Below are 23,780 nucleotides of genomic sequence, written 5' to 3'. Positions count from 1 at the left end.
ACTGAACTGAACCAGAGGTTAAAACAAAAAGTCACTAAGAGAAGAGCAAAGTTAAGCCAGGAAGACCTAATGTTGAAAGATATGTGCTACGGAAATTTCATGGTAGTCCAGAGGTTAAGACTCTGCCTGCCCATGCAGGGGACAGAGGTTCTATCCCTGGTCCAGAAGGATTCGACATGCCACAGGGCAACTAAGCCCATCTGCCAAAACTGAGCCCACACTCTTGAGCCTGGGAGCCACAACCACTGAGCCTATGTACTGCAACTCCTGAAGCCTGTGCCCTAGAGCCCACACATCACAACCAGGATGGAGCCCCCACTCACCACAACTGGAGAAAGCCCACGTGTCACAGTGAAGACTCAGCACAACAGGAAAACTCAACACCTAAGTTTTTAATTTTTAAAAGATATGTACTAAGGGTCTAGTATCTAGAATATAAAAAACTTGTAAAATTCAACAAAAAAAAGGACAATCCTATTTAAAAATGAGCGAAGGACTTGAGTTGGCAACTCTCCAAAGATATACAACCAGTGAGTACCTGAAAAGATGCTCTACATCACTAGCAATTAGTGGATACAGATCAGTGAGGGGCCACTGCACACCCACTATGATAGGCATAATTTTTTAAAATGCGAAATCACAAGTGTTGACAAAGATGGAGAAATTGAACCCTTGTGCGGTGTTGATGGGGATGTAAAATGGTGTGATCACTGTAGAGCTGGGTGGTTCCTAGAAAGTTAAACACAGAATTACCAACTGCTCCCACTATTGCACTCCTAGGTACATACCCCAAAGAACTGACTACTGGGACTCAAACAAGTACACATACGCACATATTCATAGCAGCACTACTTACAATAACCAAAAGGTGGAAATAGCCTAAATGTCCATCAACAGATACTGGATAAACAAACTGTGATACATATATGCGACGGAATATTATTCAGCCTGAGAAATGAATGAAGTCCTGAGACATATTACAGCATGTAAGAACGTCCAAAGCAAAAACTAAGTGAAAGGAACTAGACACAAAAGGTCACATAGAGTATGATTCCATTTATATGAAATACCCAGAATAGGAAAATCCACAGACACAGACTGCACCTTGGAGGGGAATGACATAGGAGTTTACCTTGGAATGATGGGACATATCTTAGGGTAACTGCAGGTAACTAGGGAATGTGCTAAATACCACTGAACTTGTTCACTAGAGAATGGTTAATTTTCTGTTATGTGAATTTTGCTTCAATAAATTATTTTTTTAAATGCGCTCTAATTCAGCAGTCACATTCAAGGAACCACATGAACCAATTTAGCTGAATTCTCACATGAGCCCTGGTGGAGAGCAGAGACTGCAGCCGGAATGTTAAGTCTCACAAAGCACAGAGGGGTTTCAAGGATGCAGGGGTTCAGACCGGGGTGCGGAAAGGGGAGGAGTATTCCAGGCAGGAGGAGTGGTATACAAAAACACAATGGCAAGCAAATGCAAAGGGGCAGTGGGCTGACAACCCTGGCTAGGAGGGAGCTGGTGCTGGAAAATAAAAAAATATGAGTTTAAAAGGTAAGTGGTCATGTACACCCGTGGTGGCTTCATGCCCAATGTATGGCAAAACCAATACAGTATTGTAAAGTAAAAAATAAAATAAAGAGAAAAAAAAAAAAAAAGCTAAGTGGTCGGAGTAGGGTAAGTAATGGACCCAGAGAAAGACTTTAGTCTGACAAGAATGAAGAAGCAGTAATGCTTGCTGATCAGTAGTTGAGTATGCAATAATTTATAACCTATCTCTCCTACCTTTTAAAAAAGGTACAATCTGCGAACTTACCACCCACTGAGCACTGTGCTAAAGTGCTGCACAGACATTGGCTGTATTCTAACAATCCCTCCACATTGTGGGATTCTTTTCAGTTTCAACAAATAAACATCTATATAATTTAAAACAGCTATACAGCATTCCATTGTATAGAATTTAACCACATTCCTCACATTGAATATTTAAGATGTCCTTTCTTATTTCCTTGATATAGATACTGTTTCAGTGAGTATCCTTGGGCTATATTTTTTGCAAATTTACCCAACTGGGCAATGAAAGTATAACACATGTAATTGCTGAGGTAAAAATTTTAACACTTTCCATTATATTGCTCCATTTCCATCCCAGTACTTAAAAGTAATTTCATTCCTGTTTGCATTGTATAACATCACTCTCTCTACTTAGAGTATTGCCATTCTTTTTATCTTTCCCAATCTGAACACAGTACTAGTAAAACTAACCTTTTGATTTATTGGCCATTTGTATCTCTTTGTAAATTGCTTTTGTTGTTGTTTAGTGGCTATGTCTGACTCTTTGCAATCCCATGGATTGTAGCCTGCCAGGCACAAAGTCCATGGGATTTCCCAGGCAAGAATACTGGAGTAGGTTGCCATTTCCTTCTCCAGGGGATCTTCCTTGCCCAGGAATTGAACCCACACCTCCTACATTCGTAGGTGGGTTCTGTGCCACTGAGCCACCAGGGAAGTCCAAATTGCGTATGTCCTTCGCTATTTGTAAGTCATGTAATCTATTCTGGTCTAAGATATAGGGAATAATTTCTAATTATCTATTTTCCAAATGGTTAGCCAGTTGCTTCAAGGCCACTTATGAAATTATCAATTGAATGCCACCTTTACAAGACATTTAGGTACTGGAACTTACTTCTGCTGCTGCTGCTGCTGCGTCACTTCAGTCGTGTCCGACTCTGTGTGACCCCATAGACGGCGGCCCACCAGGCTCCTCTGTGCCTGGGATTCTCCAGGCAAGATACTGGAGTGGGTTGCCATTTCCTTCTCCGGGGATCTATTTCTAGACTTCTTTTTTTTAAAAAATATTTGAGATGATTTATGTGAAAGTCACTCAGTCATGTCTGACTCTTTGGGACCCCATGGGCTGCAGCATGCCAGACTTCCCTGTCCATCACCAACTCCTGGAGCTTGACAGTGAAGGCAGAGCCGAACAAAGTTAAGGATTTGACAGGTGAAGGTCCGTGGGAGACTGGCAGGACTGGGAGAGCAGTCCAGGCAGAGATACAGCACGCTGTCAATCTTTTGTCTTCTTAACTGACTAGAGGTGAGTATTTTACCTCCACATTACTGAACTTTTAACTGCTCTATTAATGTCTTACAGTGGATCACTCTATCAACTATGCATAATTGTATCAAAGTCTTTTTAATATTTATACTCACTTAGCATCTTATTGCACTGGATAAAACCTCCCCTTTACCATATAAAGGAAGAATTCTCCGCTTCACCAAAAATTTTAAATCTGGAAAGCTGACTGAAATTTATCGGGTGATTTTTGGATATTTCTCTATGTTAATCATATGATTTTTCTCCTTTGATCTATCAAGTGATCAAAGTTGAACACTCTTTTGTACTTCTAGAATAAACTAATTGATCAAGGCACATTATTCTTTTATTTGCTGGCTTTAGTTTACTAATATTTTACTTAGGATTTTTATAACTATGTTAACAGCTTTCTTTCCATCCCTCACTTCCCAACTTTATCGGATTCTGGCATTAGTGTTTTTGGTGGTTTGGTAACGTCTGTGTAAGGAAAATAGTTTGTTCTAGTTGTAACTAGAGTTGTCTGGCCTAGGAAGTTAAATTTGCTCTTTAATCTAAAAATATTAAATTCACTATGGAGTCAACTATCTTCTAATAATAACCTGCTGCTGCTAAGTCACTTCAGTCGTGTTCGACTCTGTGTGACCCCACAGACGGCAGCCCACCAGGCTCCCCTGTCCCTGGGATTCTCCAGGCAAGAATACTGGAGTGGGTTGCCATTTCCCTCTCTAATGCATGAAAGTGAAAAGTGAAAGAAGTCACTCAGTCGTGTCCAACCCTCAGCAACCCCATGGACTGCAGCCTACCAGGCTCCTCCATCCATGGGATTTTCCAAGAAAGAGTACTGGAGTGGAATAATAACCTAGTTGTATTTCAATGATATGGATTTCCATGAAATTAGGAAATGTCCGTTTTCCTCACTGTTTAGGTCATACAAGTAATTGAATTGTGATTACCGCAGAAATATTCTCAAAACACATTACAGAATCTAATCTTTTTCTTCTACATTGTTTTTCTGGATATTTCTCTATTGCTTGATATTTTTAACCTATTAGCAGAGATTTCTATGCAGTGTCTCTTAATTCTAATGGCTTCTCCAGTGGTGCACATATCCCTCATTCATTAACACAGTTGCATCTGCTCCCTATTTACATGTTAGCCTTCTCAGATTGATCTGTTTTATTCTTTGAAGAGGCAGCTCTTGGATCCATTGATCAATTTCACTGTTGCTCTAATTCATTCTGGCTATGTATTTTTTAGTCGTGCAATTTCCCTTATTTCCTCTTCTAGTTTCTCTAGTATCCAGTTCATTTATTTCCTTTCCTCTTTAATACTAAGACGCCACAGAAAGCTTCAGCAGGAAGATCACTGATGGTGGTGACAGGAGGATTGGAGACTGGAGCAGGAAGGCCAGGTGCAGGGTGTGACTAGTTAAAAAGCAGGAAAGTCCAAACATACGTAGAGGCCACGAAGTTAAAACAGGGTCATAGTCTAAAGAGATATGAAGTAAAAAAGACAAGGTTTTTGAGTAAAACTGGGCATGAGAGGAGGAAAGAGGCACTATTCCCAGTCTGTGCAGCTAGAGATTCGGAGCTGTGCCAGTAACTGAAGTTGGGAGTTTAAGAGGAAGAGTGCTTTTCTTGATGAAAGTGAAAGCGGAGAGTGAAAAAGTTGGCTTAAAGCTCAACATTCAGAAAACGAAGATCATGGCGTCTGGTCCCATCACTTCATGGGAAATAGATGGGGAAACAGTGGAAACAGTGTCAGACTTTATTTTGGGGGGCTCCAAAATCACTGCAGATGGTGACTGCAGCCATGAAATTAAAAGACGCTTACTCCTTAGAAGAAAAGTTATGACCAACCTAGATAGCATATTCAAAAGCAGAGACATTACTTTGCCAACAAAGGTCTGTCTAGTCACAGCTATGGTTTTCCCAGTGGTCATGTATGGATGTGAGAGTTGGCCTGTGAAGAAAGCTGAGCGCCAAAGAATTGATGCTTTTGAACTGTGGTGTTGGAAAAGACTCTTGAGAATCTCTTGGACTGCAAGGAGATCCAACCAGTCCATTCTAAAGGACATCAGTCCTGGGTGTTCATTGGCAGGAATGACACTAAAGCTGAAACTCCAGTACTTTGGCCACCTCATGTGAAGAGTTGACTCACTGGAAAAGACTCTGATGCTGGGAGGGATTGGAGGCAGGAGGAGAAGGGGATGATAGAGGATGAGACGGCTGGATGGCATCACTGACTCGATGGACCTGAGTCTGAGTGAACTCCGGGTGTTGGTGATGGACAGGGAGGCCTGGCGTGCGGCTATTCATGGGGTCGCAGAGAGTCGGACACGACTGAGCGACTGAACTGAACTGAACTGAAAGCGCTAACTTTGAGTTTAAGCAAGTGTTCGTGAGATGCTAAACCAGGAACTGTCTTGTGTGTAGAAGGAGATTTCAGAGAAACAGAGAGCTATGGATATAAATTTGATAATCATAAATGGTGGATGATTAAGCAGGTAAGATCTCTAAGAAAGCTTAGGAAGCTTAAGTTCAATGAGAAGAAAAGAGCTGACCCTGATGGAGACAAGATATTTAACAGGCAGAGAGAAAATAAACTTGGTAATTTACCTTTTTCTGAGGAGGGATTTTATAATTGTTTGTTAGAATTGTTCTACATCTTTGTCATAAAGATATACGGAGTTACCATGATTCCTAAAGGGAAATACAGTTGATCCTTGAACAACACAGGGGTTAGGGGTGCTGATTCTCCATGCAGTTAAAAATTTGTTTATAACTTATAGTTAGCCCTCTGAATCCACAGTTTCACAATCGCATTTACGCCACAGATCATGTAGCGCCATAGCATCTCCTACTGAAAAAAATCCACGTATAAGTGAACCTGCACAGTTCAAACCCATGTTGTTCAAGAGCCAGCTGTACTAGTTTCTTCTCATTTTTCTTGATTAGCCTTGCTAAATTAGTGTCTAATTAATGTCTGTATTTTCAAAGAGCCAGCTCTTCTTTTAATATTTAAATCTACTCTTTCCCTGGCTTCAAATGTAATTAGTTTGGCAGCAAAGTGATTGAGTGGTTCAGAGCACAGGGTGACTCAGATTAGATGCCTAACTGGCTGTCTTTGTGCAGGATTTCTCTTGAATTTCTCTTAGCCTCAGTTTCCTCATTTGTGAAACAGGAATCAGTACCACCACATACCCTCATAGGGCAATTGTGGGGAATGGACATAATGTATACAGTTCACAGAATGACTGTGAAATGTTAGTATATACATCTAGGCTAAAATTGCTGGTTCTTTCCTGAAAATTTCTTCCTCCCTGCTTTCCTGAAGTTTATTTTGGTCTCCACAGTACTTTACAGCTTTCAAAATAATTTCACAAACTTTTTTTTTTTTTTTTTTGATGCTTCACTCTCTGAAACTGGTAGAACATATTTTGGGCTCATTGTACCCAAAGGGAATGACGATCAATGTTAATGGACATGTTCAAGGTCACAAAACAGAGAAACTGAGATGACGATTTGCCACAGTTATGCTCCAGGATATTCCGTGGACAGAGGTACACAGCACACTTGTCATCACGCATCATACCAACGCAGGGTCCTAGTAATAATTTACTGCAGCAATGCCATCCAACTTCTTTCTTTTTTCTCCTAAGCTGTATACACAGCTGACTTTAAGAAGGGTGTCTTGGGTGAAGATATGGGACCTGACTGTAGGACATGGAGACAGTATATACACACATCTTCTTTGAGGAATTCTGCGGTAAAAGTAAACAGAGAGATGAGGTGGTGCCTGGAAGGACTCGGTGGTCCTGTGTTTGTTGCAAGATGGGAGCCATTATGACCATTTGTATGCTGATGGAAGATGTGAAGGAATCTCCTGGGCACAAGGAGAATGCTGCAGTAGGCAGAAGCGCCCTCCAAGGCAACCGGACCACACCTAGGATGGTGGGAAAGCATGGAAGTTCTCTCCTAATTGCTTCCTTCTCAGTCAAGTAAGAGGAGAGCGTTACCTCCTGCTGAGGAGAGACGTGTCACTGGAAGGAGCATGCATAGGACACACATTCCCGTTCTGCAAGTAAAAACTGACTGAGACGCTTGCCAACAGCAAACCCCACAGCCAATCCCTCAAGGAAAATGTTTTATAAGGAATTCTAGAGCTGCTGCTGTGCTCATCACTTGACCACTTCACTCTAGGTATAAAAATGGTGGGCCTGGTTCACCTGAACACAAGGATGACTGGGCTTTTCCCATGGAGGAGCTAGAACTTGGAAGTCAAGTGCCAGACATTTATTGACAATTGTAGTCCCGACTGTAGGATAACCTATGGTTGGAGCAGCTACCTGAAGGCCAAGCAGGTGCTACATGGCATTAACTTATAGTACCTTTGCTTTTATCCATTTCCACATTTGCAAGACAGCACTATTGAGGATGAACTTGGATCCCCCTAACACAAAACTGTCCTGCCAAGTTTATGATTAACCTTTCTATTCAAAACTTTATTCTCTTTCTCATTCTGCCCCTGTTCCCCTCAAGACTGAGGAGCATCAAAGAAAAGTGGGAGTTGTTGAAACCAAGTATAAAACCAGGTACAAAAGCCCCTCCATATACCCTTTTTCTTGTTTGTAGAAAAAAGGCTTTAGTTCCCTAGGTGTTCCCTGAGTTTCAAAGAGTAGATTCAAGCAGTAACCATTTAGGGAAGTGAGGGAATACAGAAACTAAGGAAAAGCAGTCAAGCAAGGAAAGTTGTCGTTGTTCAGTTGCTAAGTTGTGTCCAACTTTCTGCAACCCCATGGGCTATATAGCAACTGGTTTCTCTGTTCTCCACTATCTCCCTAAGTTTGCTCAAACCTATGTCTACTGAGTCGGTGATGCCATCCAACCATCTCATCTTCTGAGGCCCCCTTCTCATCTTGCCCTCAATCTTTCCCAGCATCAGGGTCTTTTCCAATGAGTTGGCTTTTCACATCAGATGGCCAAAGTACTGGACCCTCAGCATCAGTCCTTCTAATGAATATTCAGGACTGATTTCCTTTAGGATTGACTGGTTTATCTCCTTGCTGTCCAAGGGATCCTCAAGAGTCTTCTCCAGCACCACAATTCAAAAGCATCAATTCAAAGCAAGACAGGTAATGGTAGCTTAAATAATAGTTCAGCAATAAAAGTCCCAGTTCCTCCTGAAGGGATATACATAACAATCTGATGCATATCTTGGAGATGTTCTGCAGAAGCGGAAAGCCCACCCAGGTGGAGGATGGTGACTGCCTGCTGACCACAAGCCTGTAGCCCCAGGCTGGCTGGAACCAGAAGGCTGATGATTAAGATTTTCAAAACATCACCTAATCACCTCACCATCAACCAATCAAAAGAAAATCCACAGCCTATAACTCTCATCCCAAAGGTTGCCTTTAAGACCCTTCCTTGAAAGCTTATGGAAAGTTTGGGTTTTTTGAGCATAAGCTGCCATTCTTCCTGGCTTGCTGCTGTTGCTGCTGCTAAGTCGCTTCAATCATGTCCGACTCTGTGCGACCCCAGAGACTGCAGCCCACCAGGCTCCCCCGTCCCTGGGATTCTCCAGGCAAGAACACTGGAGTGGGTTGCCATTTCCTTCTCCAACGCATGAAAGTGAAAAGTCAAAGTGAAGTCGCTCAGTCGTGTCCAACTCTTCTCGACCCCATGGACTGCAGCCCACCAGGCTCCTCTGCCCATGGAATTTTCCAGGCAAGAGTACTGGAGTGGGGTGCCATCACCTTCTCCGTCTTCCTGGCTTGGTGCCCTGCAAATAAACACTAAACTTTCCTTCATGACAACCCAATATCAGCAGATCAGCTTTGCTGTGCTGTGGGCAAGTAGACTCAAGTTCGGTTTGGTAATAAAGATGCTGTATATTAACTTCCTGGTCGGTCCCAAGTGGTATTTCTTTCAAACTATAATAACAGGAAAAGTAGTAACTGGGAAAATTTTCCTCCTCAAGAACTTATATGTTTCTTTTATTCTAATATTATTCATCAGTAATGTGTAATTACTGAGATTACTTACCTGAGATGTGTAAGTTATCCTAAAACAAACTGAAAATAGAGGCTGCCCACTGAGAATTAAGATTATAAAGTCAACATATATAATTAATCCTTTAGAACAAGGATCTGCAAAAGCCATCTTAAAGAGAGAAAGGCTTTTTAGCAAAACATGAATATAATCTGACTGAAGCTGTATTAACTCACATGAAAGTATTAACACATGTAAAGAATGTATAAACCCAAAAGAAAAGGAGCTGGTCAGTTGCACAGAATGGAAAAAGAAGCATGGAAGCAAATTACACAGCACCAATTCAAAAACAGAATAGGGTGGCAGGTGCTGCAGGCAACCAACAGGGCAGCGGGCCTTATCCACAAAGGCTGATCATTTAGCCTGGAGTTTAAGCTGGACTGAAAACGCATCCGATGCTCAAAGTGTACTTTTACAAGCTGAAGACTTGTTCATAAGCTCACACCTACTGTCAAACATCATCATCTCTACTGGGAAAGCTGAAGCAGATCTAGGCAGTAATGTGAAACCATTACTGACAAGGAAACATGGTATCACTTAGAACATCCCAAACACAGGCAGAAAAAAGTCACAAGAGAAGTCAACTGGTCTCCTGTGCGGAAGTGGTGCCAAGTAGAGGACAGACCTCCTGACCCAGGACCCCCGGGTGTCCGTGTGAAGAACGCCGGCACCCGAGCAGAGTCCATGCACCGTGCCAGTTCCTGAATCAGAGATGAAGCCACAGCAAGTATTTCCCAGTGAAACAAGGGTGACACAGAGTAAGACTATGAACACGCTTAAGAACAGATAGCAGTTATTGGTTTGGGGTTCTATCTGGTTACATCCATTACTCAGTTTGTGAAAACTTAGGGAGCTTTACACTTGTGATACGAGCATTTTTCTGCATATGTCATATTTCAATAAAGAGTGAAAATAAACAGGACAGCAGATGGAAAATGTTGGAAAGCATTAACCCAAAGTGAAAAGTATTAAAATTCTGCTTTGATAAATTTTGTACTTATTCTGTCTGCAAGATAACAAGCTTAAACAAAAAGAAAAGATGACCTCTTTGAAACACTACATTATGAAAAGGAGATGCTGTATAAGTTGGTCAGTCAGCCAAGTATTTACCAAGGACAGAGAAGCCAAGCTGTATCTACACACTGTAAAAGACACTTCTTGAAAAGTTTGTATAGAGAAAGTGCTCTGCCATTTCCTGTAGTCATGCTCCATGCAGTTAGATTTTAAAACCCAGGCTGTGTATTTTTTGTCAGCATCCAGAGGCTAAAAAAATAACCTCTGTCATCCAAAAGTGAAAGTGTGAAAGTGTTAAGCCTCTCAGTTGTGTCTGACTCTTTGGGACTCCATGGACTGTAGCCCACCAGGCTCCTCTGTCCACAGGATTTTCCAGGCAAGAATACTGGAGTGGGCTGCCATGCCCTCCTCCAGGGGATCTTCCCAACCCGTGGCTTGAATCCGGGTCTCCAGCAATGAAGGCAGATTGTTTACTGTTTGAGCCACCGGGTCACCCAAAGCAGAACACATCTATGAGCATACAGGAACTTACAAAAGATAAAAGTAACTCTTAATGACAGCTCTACAGGAAAAAGCTAGTGAGTATGGAAATACCATCTGCAAATACCATGGTAACTGCAGCCATGAAATTAAAAGACGCTTGCTCCTTGGAAGAAAAGCAATGACAAACCTAAACAGCATATTAAAAAGCAGAGACACTACTTTGCCAACGGTACTTTGCGGACAAAGGTCCATATAGTCAAAGCTATGGTTTTTCTAGTAGTCATGTATGGATGTGAGAGTTGGCCCATAAAGAAGGCTGAGCTCTGAAGAATTGATGCTTTTGAACTGTGGTGCTGGAGAAGACTCTTGAGAGGCTCTTGGAGAGCAAGGAGGTTAAACCAGTCAATCCTAAAGGAAATCAATTCTGAATATTCATTGGAAGGACTGATGCTGAAGCTCCAATAATTTGGCCACACGATGCAAAGAGCCAACTCACTGGAAAAGACCCTGATGCTGGGAAAGACTGAAGGCAGCAGAAGGGGACAACAGAGGATGAGATGGTTGGATGTCATCACCAACTCAGTAGACATGAGTCTGAGCAAACTATGGGAGATTGTGAAGGACAAGTTCCTGGGGTCACAAAGAGTTGGACACGACTGAGCAACTGAACAACAAATGCAAATACCATAGGATATCAGCTTCACTGGGTGCTCACTACAAAGAACCACCCCTAAATCAGATGATTTTCTGAAAAATGCTGCTCACCCTCCCAGTGATAAGTGGCCTGGGCTGGCTGAGGTAACAATACATGGATCTCTTCATCATTCCAAGCCTCAACCTCTGTGCTTGAAATAAGCTAACTCCGTTACACTGGCAAATTTGTTTGTGTGCTTTAAAAAGATCAGAAGAGATTGGCCACGAAACTGTGTATGATAAATAACACCGAAAATCAGGGCCAAAGGAAGAAGGGGTCAAGGAAACACTGCAACTGAAAGGGTTACTTACAGCTGCTATGACTGGACACAAAACTTGGCTCTCAACTTCCCCGCAGCCAGAACAAAAGAGGAAATGGCTCTCATTACAGAAGCTTCCCTCTATTGATTCCTTACCACCTTGAAGATACAGCCATAATTTAAGGCTGTGAGCAATAAGATCAATTTCATATATTTAAAAAACCAATTCCTCAATTAAGAGAGAGATCATAAATACTGACAATCTTTAAGTCTGTCTGATTGTCAAAAACACAGAGCAACATTCACAACTACTTCCTTGTTTATCTGGCAGTTAAAACTCCCAAATCAGACAGACACTAATATTCAGTTCTCCATAAAGAACAGTGAGAAAATGGAACTCAAATCTGGGATTATTAATTTCAACAAACTAAAGAAAATTACTTCAGGTTGTAAAGTAATTATTGGACTTGACTGAGGCATTAAGCACAGACAGTTGCTAACACCACCAGTTGGATGAAGGTGGCTATCTGAAAATGACCATAAAGACATCAAGTACTAAAACACCCCACCTAGGAGTAGACAAAATACTCTCAAGAAGGCAGCAGCAAGAAAAAAACTCACATAAATTTACTGTTCTATTAATACACTTTCAAATAAGGAAAATAAAAGTATTTTTGAAACAAGTACTAGAAATGCATACGTTTTAACTAAAATACAGCTGGACCTTCTATAAAGAACATGTAAAGACATATTTAATACAGATGAATGCCACACTGGAATGAGACGCAGCTTAACTTTGGCTGGAAGAGCAGACATGAAAACCTGATTTCTTGAATCAGTGGACAAGTGACAATTTAACTAAACCTTGCTTTACCAGATCTGTGACTTCAGGGTGTCAGGTTAAGGATACCGCGGTTCTCTGATGACTCAGATGGTAAAGAATCTGCCTGTGATGCAGGAGATCCGGATTTGATCCCTGGAAGATCCCCTGGAGAAGGGAATGGCTACCCACTCTAGAATTCTTGCCTGGAGAATCCATGCCAGGCAAAAGAAGCCTGGCAAGGCTACAGTTCATGGGGTCACAAAGAGTCAGACAGGACTGAGCGACTAACACACTTAAGATTTCTCCAAGTCTCACTCCATCCAAGTCTCTACTCATGTCATCTGAGCAGAGGTCTTCCCAGGGCTTCTCAAAGAAGCATCCCCACACCACTCTGTTTCTGGAGGCACTTCTCCCCAGACCTAGTGCGTGCTGATTCCTGCACACAGGCTCCAGGGAGGAGCTCAGCCAAAGGCGCTGTAACCCCAGTGCCTACAACACTGAGGGGCATCCAGGAGGCATACACACAGGTGTTCAGTTAAGTAACAGACCAGTCCCCAGTTAAGTAACAGACAGTCCCCTCTACAGTCCAAAACGGCAGATTCAGTGGAACAACACTGCGCATATGTAAACATAAAATTCTAGGACAAGCCATCTAAGAATATAACTCTCGACAAACAAATCTAAAGGGCACAGGACTTTATCAATAATATTAGTAAGAAGGTGGCACTACTGGTAAAGAAAACTTCTGCCCATGCAGGAGACACAGGTTCAATCCCTGGGTTGGGAAGATCCCCTGCAGAAGGAAATGGCAACGCATTCCAGTATTCTTGCCTGGAGAATCCCATGGAGAGAGGAGACTGGCAGGCTATAGACCACGGGGTTGCAAAGAGTGGGACACGACTGAAGAAACCCACACAAATTATACTAATATGCAAATATTACTGACAAGTAGTTCACAGATAGGCCAGGTTCAAACCCTGGCTTGACTCTCTACTGAGTAACCATTCTCTTTGCCTCAGTTTCCCCTTAGGTAAAATGGAGACAAAACAGAACCTACTTCAGTGTCAAGCACTGTGTTAAATAAGGATGCAGTGTAGACAAGTATAAAACCAGAGGAAAGAATTAGGAGTAAACTTCTGTTCCTTTCTTCCCACAACTCCACACTACAAACAGGGCAAAGATAACAAGGAAGGGGAGGAGCATCTATTTTTTATTTTAAAAAATATGTACATTACTGTATTCATTTTTTACAAGAGCAGGATGATTTTCACCATAGGAAAACAGTGTATCAGAATTTTGAGGTTACACATGCTATTCAAACAAAATGCAAAATGTAAAAACATGCTAGAGAAGAAAAAGTTGAAAGGGGGCTAGGGAACAGGAAAGCCAGGCTGAGCCCCATGGCAATGAGACCATCCAAGCTTGTCGTCTGGGCAACTGGGCTCCCCAAGGCTGCTCCCTGGGGCCTGGATTCTGGCCACTGTCCTCTCCAGACCGACAGCTCCCACCAGCCATTCTCCTCAGCCCTACAGTCACTGAAGTTTCCGTCTTAAGAGAATACACACACAGCTCATCCAAAGGTGTGCAGATTCAGGCTTGTGCAGGCATCAACTCAGTTATTTATATCTAGCAGTAGTGGGAAGGCTTCTGAAAAGCCACTGTGTGGCTGTGTTCACCCTCTGAAAAGGGGCTGGCTTGATTTGGGGCTGGACAGTCCAGTGACATAATTAATAGTTGGTGAGGTCATGTCTTGATTTTGAATAACTGATTAGTTCTGGATCCTGGCACTTGCTTAGACCTGATACTGATCATTTAGGAGCTTCGGATACAGAGCATGAGCCCCTCAGGCTATGATCTGGCTCGCTCTAAATCCTCAATTTGTTGCTACATCTGTTCTTCTTGGAACAGAGAGGGATCAAGGTAGGTTTCACTTGCTTCTACCTGGTTGTCTAGGACAAGGATGGAGAAATAAGAGAAACATCTGGGTGAGTTTCTATCACCAAAGAGAGGGCTTCTGTCACACACTGCAGCCAGTAACGCTGACAGGAACACCTGGGGACCCACAGAGCATAATTACTGGCAATTACTTCCAGGGCAACAACAGCAGCAGCCAAGCCACTTCAGCTGCTATTGGGACCTTCATGTCAGCCCAGGGGAGGCTACCTGGAAGACTGAGAAAGTAAGTACTATATGGAGGAGATAAAGAGAAAACTGAAACATGTAAATAATGCTTAAAGCCTCTGTTCATCCTCTGAAGCAGAGAACATTAGGCTCTGTATGTGCAGGCATGGAGGATGAACAGGATTCTTCCAAATGCCCTGGTTCTGAAAATCGACACTTATCATTATTTGAGGGAAAAGCATAATACAAGTCAGAGTTGGCTCCAACGAGGACTCTTAGCCATAGGCATAAGCCTGATGCTACAACATGAAATGTGTTACCTAGATCAACAAAATCAACTGATTTCACAATTAAACTGATTTGTATCTTTCATTGCATAGAATCAGGGTCTCCTTTAGCCAGCGAGCATCCCATGAATACAGGAGGGAAAGGAAGAGAAGGTTTATGCACTACTTTCTATATGCCTGTAAATATTACAAATGTGTTTTCCTAATCATAACCACTGAGTGCTTCATACAAATTTTGTCGGGAGTCTGACTACCTGGGCTCCTCCCTGTGCAACTGTGGGCCCTCAGGAAAGTGATGATTTCACTGTGCCTCTGTTTTCTCCTCCTAGAAAAGGAGCTACCATCCAATGACATAGTAACCAAGGCTCTAACAGGGAGGCCTGGCGTGCTGCGATTCATGGGGTCGCAAAGAGTCGGACACGACTGAGCAACTGAACTGAACTGAACTGAACTGAACAGGCTAAGAGAATTGCCTCACCAACTTAAAGTTCTTAAAACAGCACCTAGCACACAGCAAGCACTGCAAACGTAAATGACAGCTATTTCTCATTTTCCTGACAACATCCTTGTGAAGAAAATGAAACCCTGTCATTAGGGAACAGTCTTCAATTAACAGAGGCGGCAATTATGCAAAGACAGGTAATTAACCTGATCAGAGTCACAGAAAGTGACAGAGGTAAAAGCTATTCTCTTTCCACTGTGCATTTACTGGCCACAGCCTACTACAAAATACAGAAGTCACAGAGCCCTCAGCGAGTGAGACTCCCTCAAGGAAGTCAGATTGTGGTGAAAGGAAATCACACTGTGCTAATCTCGACATTTCATCTCAACCAAAAACACTCACCATCTTCCTAGGTAAACAATGCTAGACTGCTGTCAGGCCATGAAACCAACCAGCCAGTTCCTACGAGTCAAGCAGACTCCACGTTCGAAAAGCAAACCTCAAGGGAACTCACAGAGGCCAAGAGGAAAGAGGAAGAAGGGAGGGGACTGAAAGGTAAAAATGCCCACTTAGTGAAAGTGTTAGTTGCTTCAGTTGTGTCTGACTCTTTGCCACCCCATGGACAACTGTTGCCCACCAGGTTCATCTGTTCATGGGATTCTCCAGGCAAGAATACTGCAGTGGGTAGCCATTCCCTTCTCCAGGATATCTTCGCAACCCAGGGATTGAACCCAAGTCCCCTGCATTACAGGCACCAGGGAAGCCCAAAAGGACCCACTACAGAACTTCAAAAAATGGACATCCGTACCCTGCCTCTGAGGAATAAACTGAGGCCAATAGTGCCCAATCTAAATGAATGAGCTGGCCCAGTGCCAAGACACACGCGGCCCTGACATACACGGGAGCCCACAGGACTATTTTTACTCTCTGGGAGACACCCGACAGATCACAGGTCAGTCTGAAACAAGTGGAAGCAAGATGTCAATGAACAGATAAAATGAGGTTACTCTTCTGTTCCCTCCTTTTTTTTTGCAGGGATCAAACTCTCGGAGGCAATGTATAATACAAAACCTCAATGGGGAGGTCAGAAAATCTGATTTCCAGACCTAAGATGAGCCAGACATCCCCGCGGGTCCGGTCCTTTTTGCTCCTTCCCTTGCTCACACAGCACCCGCAGGGGGCCAGGGCAGAGACAGGCTGCCCCGGGCCACCTGCCATCTCCTCCTCCACCCTTTGGAAAGTTGTTAGGGCTGCAGAGAGCCCGCCCAGGCCTCGGGAGAATGCTGCCAGCTTTTTTCACTATTCACCGCCCTCCCCAAGGCGGCCTCAGGAGGAGGGCGCGCAGCTGCGTGGGTGCGAGCGGCGGGAAGGGGCCCTGGCGCAACATTTCGAGAAGCCGGCTCCCGCAGGGATACACGCCACTGCCGGCTGCAGCGAGGCCAGGGCGTCCAGCACCGGCGCCGAGGCCCACAGCCCCTACGGCCCAGCCGCGCCGGCACTCCGCCGCAACCCTGACGCCCGCCCGCCGCCCCCCACTCACCGCCGCACTCGGCAGAGTACTGGTCCCCCCAGTCCCCGGACTGCGGGCTGCAACCGCCGCCCGCCGGGGCCTCCTGCTGCTGCCGCTGCTGCAGCTCCTGCTTGAGCAGGGACAGCGGCGAGTAGTGCTCGGTGGCTAAGGCGCCGGGTCCCGGCCCGGCGGACAGAACCCCCAGCAGCAGCAGCAGCACCAAGACGCGCCGGACCGCGTCCGCGGCGGCCACAGCGCCGCCCCAGCAGCCGCCGCAGCAGCAGCCGGCAGGTGCCATCTTCCCTCAAGGCGCATGTGCGGCGGCCCTCGCGGCGTGCTGCGCCCTCCCAGCCTTAACCCGCGGCGGGCAGGTGGGCTGTGACAAGGAGGCGGGAGAAGAGGTGGTCATAGCACTGCCTGCTGGGAGTTGTAGTCCCAGCTCGGCCTAGCCTGAGAGCCCCTCTTCGGTGCTGGGACTGCGAGTCCCAGCAAGCACCGCCCGGCGCAAGACTTCCGGTCTGCCGTCTGACGTCTTCCCCCGCCACTGAATCGGAAGTTCTGGCTGGCAGTTGCGTGGAAATGGGCACTGGTGGGCGGAATGGGCTTCGGCCTGGCAAAGGGAACACCGAAGGGGTGACAGCGGAAAAGGGGAAGACGGATGAGGTGACAGTGACTTCGACTACTGATGCCTCGGCCTCCTGCCAGTACAGGTGCATCGAATGCAACCAAGAGGCCAAGGAGTTGTACCGAGACTATAACCACGGCGTGTTGAAGATAACCATCTGTGTGAGTTGTCAGGTGTGGGGTATCCTTGGGGGAAAAATGGCGCAGCGAGATTTGGGGACCGTGAGAGACCGTGGAATCTTTGCCAGCTGTTTAGGGTGATCAAAAATCAACGAGTTTCAGAGTGCTCCAATACAGACTTCAGTTCGATGCTTGACATTTCCGTTCCGGCTCCGTCGAACCTTTGCATGAATACCTGTAGAGGTAGAGAAGTGCTGCCTACAGCACTTTTCTCATTCGGCTCGTGTTTGCTGACCCGGGCGAACAAATCCTCGGACGGAGGTGGATGCATGCGTTGTGCAGAGAAATTTAAAGATCTGATTAGGCTGACATTTGGGCTCCCGTCAAAACTATTTCATTCTAATTCTCCCTTTGATTAGACAGATGTTACCGTCTTAACACTTCATAACATACAGTAAATTGTCCTAGAATATTTTTTCAGGTTTCATGAATGTACACTATTGTGTATGCAGCACTATGCTGAACGTTGATGATATAAAAACCAAAAACAAGGAAGTAAAAATTCTGTTTTCAAGGTGTTCCATAGTCTATTTACAGAGAATAACTTTATGTTTTAAAAAGCCACAAAATTGGAGGTTCTTTGGGGGACATTGGCGAAGAATCTGTCACATTATAGGCAGTGAATACATTTTTGTCCCCTTTCTGATCTCCTGATGACTTTTTAATAATTCTCATTTCAAAAACATGGCAAGAGTAATTTGCAAGGGAGTCAACAGTGTGAATGTGTACCTGTTTCTTGTCAAGGATTATATTAATAATCATTCTTGTGCCTGCACTCTCAATTTCCTATTCTTCTTTGAAATTGTTTCTCTCATTTGGCAAAATTGAAACATGTTGCCTGACCTGACCCTACACCCTTGCTGCTGAGCCTTGCTGGGGAGAAAACACCTTAAATTCATAACCACTAACCTCAGGTGTGCCTTGATACCATCTGTCCATCATGGTACTCTTCACTAGTCCATTCATCGTGCCCACTCCTTTGAACAATACCCTGTCTCTCCTCGAGTTTCACGTATATCCTCTCCTGCTTCGCTCAGAGAACTTCCACAAACTATGCAACCACATAAACCCAGTACCAGTGTTCGAAATGCATCTGCTCAATCTTCCCTTCTGTTAACTAAGAATGAACTATTCATAAACATGTCCAAGGCCAATGCCTCCACTCATGCACCACCCTCTTCCGTTTACTTCAGTTCAGTTACAGTTCAGTTGCTCAGTCGTGTCCAACTCTTTGCGACCCCATGAATTGCAGCACACCAGGCCTCCCTGTCCATCACCAACTCCCGGAGTTCACTCAGACTCACGTCCATCGAGTCCATGATACCATCCAGCCATCTCATTCTCTGTCGTCCCCTTCTCCTCCTGCCCCCAATCCCTCCCAGCATAGAGTCTTTTCCAATGAGTCAACTCTTCACATGAGGTGGCCAAAGTACTGGAGTTTCAGCTTCAGCATCATTCCTTCCAAAGAAATCCCAGGGCTGATCTCCTTCAAAATGGACTGGTTGGATCTCCTTGCAGTCCAAAGGACTCTCAAGAGTCAGGACACCCCTATAGCAGTACTCTTCTGCTCTCTGCTGGATCATTTCATTTACATAAGTACTATCATTTCTTCCATAAAAAAAAAAAAGAAAAAAAATCTTGACACCACTTCCTTCTTTAGCTCTTGTTCTTCTCCCTTTGACAGCAAAAATTCTTTAAAAGATGTTTTCACTTGTCCTCTTTATTTCCTCTCCTACTTTCTCTTGAATCTGCTTGAGGCAGGCTTTCTTCTCCACTCCAGGCTCACCCCTGCCCTCCACTAGAAACTGACCTTGTGAAGACCATCATTGACTTCCACTTTGCCAGCCATTCCCAGTTAACTGCCAGCAGGATGTGCCCCCCTTGCTTCCTCCTCCCGTAAAGCTGTGTTCACTTGCCAGGACACCATACTCTCTAGATTTCTTCTTAATCTTGCTGTCTTTTTTCTCTCAATCTCCTTTCTGAGTCTGCCTCACCTCCCGTCCTATCTCTTAACCGTGGAGTACCCTGATGCTGGGTTCTTGGGCCTATTTCTGTCTATATACTCTCCTTTGAAGAACTAATTCTTGCTCATGGCTTTAGATACCATCTAAATGTAGAAAATTCCCAAATTTATACCTTCCACCTGAACTCCCTTGAACTCCAGACTCAAATATCCAGCTACTTACTTGACTTCTCCATTTGGACATAACTAATCATCTCAAACTTTGAAACAGTTAATGGCAATTCTATCATTGTCATTCCTAAGGCCAAAAAGTCTTATAGTCACCCATGATTCTTTTCTTTCACGTTCCTTATTCAGTTGCTTAGCAAGTCCTGTTAACTCTATCTTCAAATTATGTTCGGAATCGTCTGCTTCTCATCACCTCTACAAATGTGGCCCACATGCCATTGTGTCTCATCTGGGTTATCGCCACAATTCCCAGGTGGCCTCCCTATGTCTCTTTGCACCTCATAACACAGCAGCCAGACTGATCCTTTTAAAATCAAGTTAGATTCTGTTATTCCTTTGATCAAACCGTCCAGTGACTTTCGTCTCACTCAGAGTTAAGGCCAAAATCCTTGCACTGGTTTTAAGGCCCCCTTTTCCTCCTGCTTCCTAGTGGCTCAGAGGTCAAAGCTTCTGCCTGCAGTGTGGGAGACCTGGGTTCGATCCCTGGGTTGGGAAGATCCCCTGGAGAAGAAAGTGGCAACCCACTCCAGTATTCTTGCCTGGAGAATCCCATGGGCGGAGGAGCCTGGTGGGCTATAGTCCATGGGGTCGCAAAGAGTCGGACACGACTGAGCAACTTAACTTTAACTTTTCTCCTGCAGTCCCATTGGCTGCCTCATATTTCATAAACCAGGAGAGTTCCTTGACCAGAGGCTTTGCACTCTGCCTGGAACGCTCTTCTCTCAGGTGCTGCATGGCTAATTCCCTCACCTCCTCAAGGACTTTTCTCAAATATCTTATCACAGAGGCTTACTCTACCACCCTATTAAAAATGATGATCTCCCTTTCAAGTCTGGTAACCTTTATCACCTTTCTCTGCTTTATCTTTCTCCATAGTACCTATCGTCTTCTAATATTGTATGTAGTTGACCTTATTATTTATTGTCTGTCTCCTTCCACTGGAATGTAAGCTACACAAGGACAGAGATTGTGTATATTTTATTCATTAATGTGGTTGGATCACCCAGGACAGTGTCTGATACATGGTTATTAAATAAGTATTTGTTGGATGAATGAACCATTTCTAGCTTTTTAGATGATCATATCCTTAGCCATCCTGGTCTGAGGGAGAGAACAGTAAGTTATATGTGGTCTGAACTTAATGACTTTGGGATAGTCCAATTAAATAGCCCATCTGAAAGATGACAGTCACATAACTATGAATATTGTTTGTGCAAAGAAAAGCTAGTAAATGTCTATGCATTTTAGTTAGCAATCGTTATTAGTACAAAATAATTTATATTTATAAAAATTACTGACATTAGGCTAACAACAAAATCCCTTTCAAACCATCAGATGCTGGCTTCTCTATACCTTTATTTATGTAAAGATAATTACTGGATAGCTATTTAGGTCAACAGCTATACTATCGCCCACTTCCTTCCACCCCCAGACCCCCAGCATTACACTTTCTCACACAGGAGACAGATTTTAGAGTAATATTTGGAATATTGAATGGTGGTACTATACATTTTGAATTATTGTACACAATCATTCCATAATGAGATGGAGTTTGTACTAACCTTGTTTATATTATACTGATGCTTGCTGCTGCTGCTGCTGCTAAGTCGCTTCAGTCGTGTCCAACTCTGTGCGACCCCATAGACGGCAGCCAACCAGGCTTCCCCATCCCTGGGATTCTCCAGGCAAGAACACTGGAGTGGGTTGCCATTTCCTTCTCCAGTGCATGAAAGTGAAAAGTGAAAGGGAAGTCGCTCAGTTGTGTCCGACTCTAGCAACCCCATGGACTGCAGCCTACCAGGCTCCTCCGTCCATGGGATTTTCCAGGCAAGAGTACTGGAGTGGGGTGCCATTGCCTTCTCCTATACTAATGCTTAGTAATATGCATAATTGCATTACTCAGAAAAATCATTCATTTGGTGCCAGACTCTGACAATTAAACCATAAAATAATTAATTTTTTAAAGGCTGTCCAAAAGTCCTGAGATTAAAAGAGTTTTAGATATCATGTTGTTTTTTATATATGATGAAGCTACAGATTTTTTTAAAAATTATTATTCTTTACTTATTTGTGGCTGAGCTTGATCTTCATTGCTGCATGAGGGCTTATTTGCAGTGAATGGGAGCTATTCATTACAGTGAGCGTACTTCTCATACCGGCGGCTTCTCTTCTCGTGCAGCACAGGCTCTTGGGCGATTGGGCTTCAGTAGTTGGGGTGTGCAGGCTTAGTTGCCCTGCAGCATGTGGAATCTTCCCAGACACAGGGATTGAACCTGTGTCCGCTGCATTGACAGACAGATTCTCATCCACTCTGCCGCTAGAGAAGTCTGACATCATGCTATTTGTTGTGGAAAAAATATCCACTTTCTAGGTGGTTACAGGCAGTAACTCATACGTACTTTGGTCTCTTCTCTGCTGTATTTGGAGTCAGCAGTATACTCAACCTGATCTCCTCCCAGTATTTTTTATTCTAATCTCCCTTCCCTTTGCTCTTCTTGCTTTTCCCTTGCCATTCCTTCCAGCTTGCCTATCTCTGTTTCTCTCATTTTTTTCTAGTGGAAGCATTTCCCTTGCTTTTAGTCACTCTCTCTGCTTCAGCATTTCACAATTTATTATAGTTATGTTAAAGATACTGTACTTTTAACATCCTGTAGAGCCTGACCGATTTTAACTGCTCAGATATTTGTTAAATCCATTATGGTAACAAAACAAGACTCCTTTGAGATTGTCCCAAGTTTTAGTTCTGTTCAGGACAACAGGAGACGGCTTTCATCCCTGGTTGCTGGGTGCAAAGATGAATAAGACAGCACTACCCTCGCAGGAATGGAAAGTTTCATGGGTTTCACTTTTCAGATGTGTGCGTGCTTATTGTGGAGCTAAAGTCAAAGAGATTTGAGAATGAGGGGGAAGGGAATTGTCCTGGAGATGATGGGAAAGAAGAAGCAGCAAGAATATTCATGAAAAAAAAAAAGTGACCAATTCATATTCTGAAAGAGATGTGATTCATTGTAGAATCAGAGAACATAGCAGCAGAAACTAAGTCATATCCAGGTTAAGACTGAGCTGGTGGAAGCAGTATTTGAGTTTCCTGGGTGTTCATGGTCCCTGTGCTGTAGGGATTTCTTAGAGGTCAAGCTTCTCTTTCAGGATACTTGACTATTAATAATAAATGATACAGAATGGAGCAGTTTTGCCAGAATCATTCAGTTCATGTCACTCAGTCATGTCCAACTCTTGGCGACCCCATGGACTGCAGCATGCCAGGCTTCCCTGTCCTTCACCAACTCCCGGAGTTTACCCAAACTTATGTCCGTTGAGTCGGTGATGCCATCTAACCATCTCATCCTGTGTCGCCCCCTTCTCCTCCTGCCGTCAATCTTTCCCAGCATCAGGGTCTTCTCCAGTGAGTCAGTTCTTCACATCAGATGGCCAAAGTACCAGAGTTTCAGTTTCATTGTTAGTCCTTCCAGTGAATATTCAGGACTGATTTCCTTTAGGATGGACTGGCTGGATCTCCTTGGAGTCTTCTCCAACACCACAGTTCAAAAGCATCAATTCTTTGGCGCTCAGCTTTATTTATAGTCCAACTCTCACATCCATACATGACTACTGGAAGAACCATACCTTTGACCAGATGGACAATCGTTGGCAAAGTAATGTCTGCTTTTTAATATGCTGTCTAGGTTGGTCATAGCTTTTCCTCCAGAAATAAGAAACCTTATTTACTCAATTTAGCTATCTCACCACAGGATGCTTTACTATATTTGTTGTGTGTGGCGGGGGGGTGGGGGTGGGGGGCATTTACTCATTACATTCAAGGTGAAGGAAGCACTCAAATGAAAACAAAATAATAGAGGCAGAACAAGGGAAAAATGCAGCCTAAACTGATAGGGAGGGAACCAGCAGACTTTAATGAACTCTCAGTATTTCTAAAGTCCGCAGAGCGCTAGGAAGGGAAGCTGAGCATAGCACATGGCCCGTCCGTGGCGCCAGCAGTC

The 23,780-nt window shown here is 43.9% G+C and overlaps 2 protein-coding genes across 8 annotated transcripts in view; one reads left to right on the top strand and one right to left on the bottom strand.

Annotated features, from left to right (window-relative positions):
* The window catches only part of TTC13 (tetratricopeptide repeat domain 13), an 80,875-nt gene extending 63,707 nt beyond the window's left edge, over positions 1 to 17,168 (bottom strand). For all 5 annotated transcript variants that reach the window (XR_005721414.1, XM_040242772.1, XM_040242773.1 and 2 more), the window contains exon 1: positions 16,818 to 17,168. Coding sequence is in view for 4 of the 5 variants with exons in the window: in XM_040242772.1 (XP_040098706.1) it covers positions 16,818 to 17,085 (268 nt within the window). In the remaining variant the exon portion in view is untranslated. The remainder of the gene's footprint in view (positions 1 to 16,817) is intronic.
* Positions 17,169 to 17,282: 114 nt separating this feature from the next.
* ARV1 (ARV1 homolog, fatty acid homeostasis modulator) overlaps positions 17,283 to 23,780 on the top strand; it is a 27,593-nt gene continuing 21,095 nt past the window's right edge. Inside the window, exon 1 of one of the 3 annotated variants that reach the window (XM_040242770.1) lies at positions 17,283 to 17,573. In XM_040242770.1, coding sequence (XP_040098704.1) covers positions 17,367 to 17,573 — 207 coding nt within the window. In that variant the 5' untranslated portion in view covers positions 17,283 to 17,366. The remainder of the gene's footprint in view (positions 17,574 to 23,780) is intronic. The other 2 variants (XM_040242771.1, XR_005721413.1) reach the window with 2 other exon arrangements.

This window comes from Oryx dammah, unplaced genomic scaffold (genome assembly GCF_014754425.2).
Source record: "Oryx dammah isolate SB20612 unplaced genomic scaffold, SCBI_Odam_1.1 HiC_scaffold_6, whole genome shotgun sequence".
In the NCBI taxonomy this organism is placed as follows: Eukaryota; Metazoa; Chordata; class Mammalia; order Artiodactyla; family Bovidae; genus Oryx; species Oryx dammah.
This window is presented reverse-complemented; position numbering and strand designations above follow the sequence as displayed.